Source organism: Stylophora pistillata, chromosome 9 (assembly GCF_964205215.1).
Source record: "Stylophora pistillata chromosome 9, jaStyPist1.2, whole genome shotgun sequence".
Classification (NCBI taxonomy): domain Eukaryota; kingdom Metazoa; phylum Cnidaria; class Anthozoa; order Scleractinia; family Pocilloporidae; genus Stylophora; species Stylophora pistillata.
In genome coordinates this window covers 20780136-20787700 of record NC_142527.1, presented here as the reverse complement: position 1 = coordinate 20787700, position 7565 = coordinate 20780136, and the positions used below count along the sequence as shown (strand labels likewise).

Sequence of the window (7565 nt, the reverse complement as noted above, 5' to 3'; positions counted from 1 at the left end):
GCTTCGACATTTTTAGTGCAGATGCAACCGAGAAGAAAAAAATTTGTCAAGACAAAATTTGTCCTTTGATTTTGTCGGGACAATCCTAGTTTTGTTTACAAGAGCGGAAAGGCCCTTAATTCATCGTTTCGCTACCTCCCATCATTATATATCGTTTTTTTAAGCAATAGATCATATATCTAATGGATATTGCGCTATAGAAATAACAAAATTATTAAAATTATGAAAATTAATATTAAGAAGTACCCCCGAATGAATGATTTAGAAGTATGAAGGAGGAGGGAAGGGGGGAGGGGGTTATCGGTAGGGTATTGGGAAAATTTATAACCCAGAGGCCACTGCGAAAGGAAATATCCATATCACTAAAGAGTAGGGCATAACAATCTAAATCAATGTGAAAGCACTGACAATCTGTAATCGGGAAAGTCGGCTGGTAAAATGAAATTCAAAGTCATCATTAATCTCTTCATCTTCTTGATGTGTGTGACTCAATCGGTATCTCGTAGGCGTCGAAGGAGACGAAGCTGTAGTAACGTGGATTGCGTTGTCAATCCCTGGTCGTCTTGGTCTCCTTGCAGTTCTAAGCGATGTGGACAGCCTGGGACTCAAGAAAGGCGTCGCACGGTACAGCTGCCACCGATGTGTGGCGGAAAAACGTGTCCACTGCTAGTCGACATCGTCCCATGCCAAGGGAATACACCAGCTGACTGTCAACTTTCATCTTGGTCATCCTGGGGTATATGTTCTCTTTCGTGTGAAGGGACTCAGACAAGCTCAAGATACGTGGTAACAAAGGAGCAATGTGGCGGGGTGCCATGTAATTCCACGTTGAGCAAGATTAGAGCCTGTAAAGTAGCGCGATGTTTCAACCAAGGTACTCTAGTTGATGGGCACTGTTCCTGTTTGTCGGGTTATTATGGAGGCTGCTGTGAGCATAATAGTAAGTACACATACATATGACCCAGTTTTAGAAGTTGGTCTAAACATGAGAATCGAAATGGCATCAATTTTTCGATTTTTTTGCTTATACTCTCTAAGTTTAAATGTGGCCAATCAGCATAACCATTCGTAAGTTGCAGGGTATCTATCATAATAATAATAATAATAATAACGAATTTTTATACAGGATTAAAAACCCATCAGTGTGTAACACTGTTGTCCTTGGGGTCCTGTCAAAATAATAAATAAATAAATAAAATAAAACTTAACAAGATATAATCATTGATCTTAAGGTCTAGAAAAGCATACAATAAAATAAAATGCTCTGAAAAAGGATACCTATAACCACGTTTAGATCGAATTTTTAACTAAAATAATCTCGCAATTTGTTCTTAAATTTCAGTCTCGAATCTAACGACCTTAGTTCAGCAGGCAGGTTGTTGAAAGTCTTTGCTCCTTGGTAATAGAAGCTCTTTTTACCAAATTCTAAACGTACTTTGGGTAATTTTACTGATATACCGTTATTCCTAGTGGCCTTAGAATGAACCAGTCTTTCGAAGTAGTTCTTAAAGGGTGTGCAAACATTATTCAGGAGACAGTCGAAAACAAACAAACAGCTTTTACGCTTGATCAAATTGTTCACGGATGGGGGATTAAAAGAACTATTGCCAATAACTTTAAAGCCTCGTCGTTCGATGTTCTTTATCATTTCCTTTCGGTAATCCGGAAAGCTAAGACCAAGTGTTCCGCAATAGGTAAAAATAGGTGCGATCATAGTGTTATAGATCGATTCTGCACACTTTTGGTCGATCAAAGGACGAATTGATCGCAAGAGATTAATTCTGGTTGCAGCTTTTTTATAGATTCGGTCAAAATGTGATGCAAGGTTTAGTGATGAGTCAAGGTGAACACCTAAGTACTTATAGGTAGAGGTGTTATTGATGAGTGTCCCATTAACAGAAATCGAGATGTCTATCTTTCGAATGCTCCACATTTTAATACACACTCAAACCATTGCGTGTTTTTGAGAGCGAAACAGTCTTTCTAGTAAATTTTAGCCTTGGTGCGAGCTCCTCGATTCTTAATTGAGTGGTGTTGCCTTGAATTGCTTCATGCTCATCGCTTCGTGTATCGCGACTTTTTGCATTTCCTAAATCCTCGATAGAATATTTCTTTCTCTTGAGCTTATTAAAGATCCTTCTATAGATTAGATACACCCGAGGCGACCTATTAATACTTCAAAAAGAGCGTATCCAATTTCGTTTCAACAGTGTCAAATGATGTTTAATTTCTTTCACGACTGTCACTCACATGTATTGGCAGCTTTCCGTCAAATATGTGCCTCTGCGTGCAAAATCTAAAACCAATTAAAGGGCGCGTCGTATCTAGTGCAAAATATCACAACTGCAAAGCCATTTTTGTAGCGTTCTCTCATCGTTTCTACGTCGTTAAGTATGAACCTGGATAAAACAATGCACTTATTGGGAAGAATTCTGTTCCTGCTTTCATTTCCTGTTATGTCGCACTGTTCAGACCCTTGCGTCTCGCATGGAGTTTTAAGAAATCGTTTTCGAAGTACAAATTATCAGATAAAGAGAGGAGATCCTGCACTCTGTGACAACACTCTGAAAATTGGATGGTATCGATTCCTTGGAGGTAACATGCCGGAAAGCAAAATCGACCCATATCACTGTGGCACTGTTGCTCCGATATGGATGCGTGGTGTGCATCCAACGGTAGCGAATGGCATTGTGAACCGTGACGCCTGCGTCAATTTCCGTGGGAGACGTAATGGCTGCTTCATAGCCATTCCAATACGAGTGAAAAGGTGTTCAGGATTCTATGTCTATTATCTCAAACCAGCAAGTGGATGTTATATGGCCTATTGCGCTGGTATGTTATCAAGAGCCACTTACAGTAAGTATCGAGCGTCTGCCGAAAGTTGCAAAATTCGCAATTCATTTCCGAAAAGTTCAAAATACGCCTAATTCTACAAGACCGTCGTCCCCCCCCCCCCTTCGTAACGCAATAAAACATTATGTAGCTTTTTGCGCCTCACTACGATGCATTATCGCTTTGAAATTTCAAGCACCAGCTATTTTTTACTTGTTATCACATTACTTAAAGTCTGAATAGTGACCTTATGAAATAATATACTTTGTCTTTTTTTCGCAGAGGTAAAATAAAAATTCTGGCTTTTGTCACAAAAAATATGACGCGCACTCTTGAACGGCTGCAGCTTTCCTTGGGGCAAAATAAAACGAATTACGAAATTTTGCAACTGTCGGCGGATTCTCGATATTTACCAACAATGCCTCTGTAAGGCATTGACCGAAAAAATCGTAAAACTAAGGAAGAATTTAATTACTAGGAACGTCACACGATATCGATTAATCAAGTGGAATTTCCTCCTCGTCACAACTTAATGAGTTTGACTAATGGTAGCCTTTCCTTCATAGAAATTGCGAAATAACTGGCTTTTTTCGCGAAACGTGACCTGAACCGTTGTTATTCTTCTTTTCTCAAATTTTATCCTGTAAGCGTCTCAAAACAAGACGTGTGCGGTACAATCGACAGCCGGAAATCGCAAGCCAGTGTTAAATTGGTGACGACAACTAGCATTGGTGATAAGAAATTAAATGAAGAACCAATTAATACAATCTTAAAATTTGTCTTCGTCCATTTAACTGGCCAGGTCGTCCTTTTCTAAATCATAAAATAAACTAGATATGAAGAATTATTGAAATAGGTAAATTAATGAATAAAGAGGTTCTAATAATTTCAATTTTTTAACGATTCATTTTTTATCTGACAAAGTCCAGACTCTGCAGAGTTTCGAAATGTGACGTACTCAAGAAACATACGTTTCATTGTTCGTCGAGAGGTATTGCATTACTTCACGGTATCTAATGACAGTCATGTTTCACTGGATACCAGAGGTTTTATATTTTCGTGCCGTGGAAAAACCTTGGAGCCAACGTCTCCAGACCTGCAAGAAAAATATTAAATATAATAATACATAAATTTCATACAACCCTGTCATTCATTAATTTAACTGTTCTTTCTTCTAGTTATTTCATTTTGTTTATTCAATTTACCCTACTTTACATCTATTTTCATCTGTTATCTCACTGTCAATGAAATTAGTTTCAGTTTCGCGACGGGAAGAGAGATAAATCTTGTAATTAGATTAAATTAGTTTCACAACACGATAATTCCGGATCTGTCACCAGCGCGATCGCCGACGAGCGTCCATTGGTCGGCTACTCTGGGATTTGATTTGATTTTTCCCTTTTTCTGCTTTCTAGGGTAGTTGTCAAGGAAAATCCACAGGACATTCTTTTGTTCTCTTGCGGTTTTCAAGCCCCAGACGATAAAACTTTCCCGAGGTAATTTACTAAGGAAAAAATCGGTCACACTTGCAAATTTGAGTTTCTAAAGAGAAACTGTCAACAAGTCAAGTTTCCCTTGGACAAAACCCTGTAGTGTGACCACAGCTAATATCGCGTTTACGGTCCTCCACTGTCGAGTTACCAGTCTGGCAGAGGTTATGTGTGTGCCTTTTGAGTCAGTCGACTTGTGCACAATCAGTTTTCCTTTGTGTATACAGTGTGTAATTACCAGATTTATCTATCATTCTTTTGTCATTGATGTTGTCAGACGAGATCTCGGAATTTCTGTTCCTTGGCCCCTGACTTTAGCCGCAAATATAGAATTCACGAGCGCTGTCGCAATTTTAACGTTATAGTACTTCTACTACATGAAATCATTTTTGGTACAATCGTACAAAGCAACTCAGGTGTCTCGTTAACACAGACCTCGAAAACGCAGAACGCAGACCGCAGACCGCACAGCTCAAAAAACGTGTACACAGTGTGTAATTACAAGATTTATCTCTAGTTCCTATGTTATCAAACGCGATCTCGAAATGCGTCGCGAAACCGAAACTAATTTCATTGACAGTGAGATAACAGATAAAAATAGACGTAAAGTTGGGTAAATTGAATAAACAAAATGAAATAACTAGAAGAAAGAACAGTTAAATTAATAAATGACAGGGTTGTATAAAATTTATGTATTATTATATTTAATATTTTAAATGGTTATTTCTATTATTAAGTATTAACCACACCCACGACTTTTACCCACACCCACACCCACACCCACGACCCACGACTTGTACCCACGACCCACGACCCACGACCATTAGTCAAACTCGACCTGCGACTAACGTTGCAACGTTGCTATCTATATATCGGCTTATCTTGCAACAGTTTGCTGTTTAACTTCATTTTTTTTTCTAAGATGCGGGGTAGATGGTACGCGATACGGAGGTGACAATTGATGAAGCATTCGGCTCTTTGTCTGAATGTCATTGATCAACACAAGCTTTATTTTCCCTAACCAGTAGAGGGATATAATTTTACTTTTGAAACTTCATTTATTTTTAACCAGCACTGAGAGCACAATTTAATTCTAATTCAACAACACGGCCAATAGCCGTGTTTCTGATCCTCGAATCTTCTTTCATGTTCTGAAAACGTTGTTCCTTTAAGTTGAATACTTCTCTCTTTTCAGTATAAGATTATTTTTTTGTGTGTTGATCAAGCGTTTGACCTGAACAAAACTCTTTAAACTCTTTGGAATGACCCTCATTTTAAGGGATTACATCATCCTGCAAATAAGGGCTTTGTCTTTGGTTTCATTTTTCTTTTTGGGTGAAATGAATTAATTCTGTTGGATGAAATCAATGAAATATTAGGCTCACTAAACCGAGCTGATACAATGACAAGGGTTGTTTAATATTTATGCATTATTACAACTAATATTTTAAATGATTATTGTCATTATCAAGTATTAATCACACCCACGACTTTTACCCACACCCACACCCACATCCACACCCACGACCCACGACTTGTACCCCCGACCCACGACCTACGACCATTAGTCAAACTGCAACTTAATCATATCGAGTGTTACAGACAAAAAGACCTATTGTTAAGAATATCAAGTGACATGCTCCTCGCTTTCAAAATCATTTTTCTGCTTGAGCTTCTAATAGTTTTCGTTTCACGCAATTCAGTTACAGGTCGTCAAGCATGCAGACGGCGATGCTTATCCTTTCTAAATCAGAGCGTTTGCTGTAGGCATGATGGAGTACCTGCTTAATACTTTAGAATGAAGATAACTAGCGTCGATGCCACAAAAGTGGTAGTTAGGAAGCCAACAGGTACACGCAGAAAATATTTCGAGATCAACACAATAGATGACTGTGTTTTTTCATATCTAATGCCTTTGTTTCAGTGTACTTTTTGCAAGGCATTGCCTTCCGCCATAATTAAACAGTATAGGAAATGAAAACAGCAGACGCTTCTGTGAATCATCATAACGCCATCAGTAATGTAATCGAAAGAGAGAAACTATGAAATTATGATCGTGCTGCATATATTTTCACTAGTTGATATCATTATAGGGTATTTTTGAGAAGAGAAGTTCCACTTATTTTACTGATTCGGGCCGTTTTAAATGTCCAGTTGTTTTGATAATTGCTATGTTTGGCTCGCCTAAAATACTTTTGACCGTGCATGGGATTGCCACTGACTTCGATACAGGTTAGAATGTAATAACTGGTGATGTATGTGGCTGAAACATCGAAACTCACTCCCTCAGTTAGTCTCAGTGCCTCCTTTGTACGAATTAATAGGGTATGTAAGCTAATGGATTGCATTGGAATTTGGTGCGAAGACTCCCAAGACACCAATCTTAAATATAAAAACCGTGAGGGGGAATTCCGTTTTTCAAAATGGATCTCCTGCTGCGGCCTCCGACACAGTGCATATCGGTAAAATACTGTTCAGCGAAATTAGCAAGCAATAAGAATATCGAAAAATCCCCACACAGTTTTGAAGCCCATACCCGCAGGATTGAAACTGTACAGAAGTTCTATTTGTGCGGTCAGATTTGATATGCGATTTATTCGCTCAAAGAATCATCGTCCATTTCGATTTGTCGCATCCCTTTCGGATTTCATAACCTTCCATCGTAGTACGGTTTATGGAGGCTATGCTTCGCTTAGCGTTGAAAGGTCTATCGTTTCCTCAAACAACAACTTTTATGGATTACCGGTTGAGCTATTGTGTGAAGTCGTATAAGTTACCTCTGATGCAATGTTAGATTGTGTTATAATTATAAAAAGCCCAGGTGTTTTGCTTTAAGAAACAATAACATGACAGACGAGAGGAGAACTCGCCGTAATTCGATCTGGAAAATCACTGAACATGTTGGATATTGCAGTAAATGGTTTGAACCCGGGGGTAACAAGTGAAGGTGTAGTCTGATCGTCCGGGTGAGTGTAGTCCTGAGAAGGACTGTTGTCGGTGGTAGTGACTGACGTTTCGACGACCTGTGCGGAAATCATCATCAGAGTCAAGTGAATGATTGTTGTCAGTAGAATGTTCTTATTCCAGTTCGTGTGAAATGATCGGTTGGTTTTGCCGTGATCTTATTGGCTGTAAGACTCAAGTGACGTAAGTCGGTCGTGACTGGTCTGTTTCGATCTGTCGGTAAGGTGACGGTGGAATGCGTCAATTTCGTCGTGTCGAACGGCGGTGAAGGTGTCGTCA

General features: G+C 39.0%; 1 protein-coding gene across 1 annotated transcript in view; it reads left to right on the top strand.

The window, feature by feature from the left end:
- The first annotated feature begins 2311 nt into the window (after window positions 1-2311).
- The window catches only part of LOC111347618 (von Willebrand factor D and EGF domain-containing protein), a 39672-nt gene continuing 34418 nt past the window's right edge, over window positions 2312-7565 (top strand). Inside the window, 1 exon segment of the mRNA XM_088733511.1 lies at window positions 2312-2832. Coding sequence (XP_088589637.1) covers window positions 2394-2832 — 439 coding nt within the window. The 5' untranslated portion in view covers window positions 2312-2393.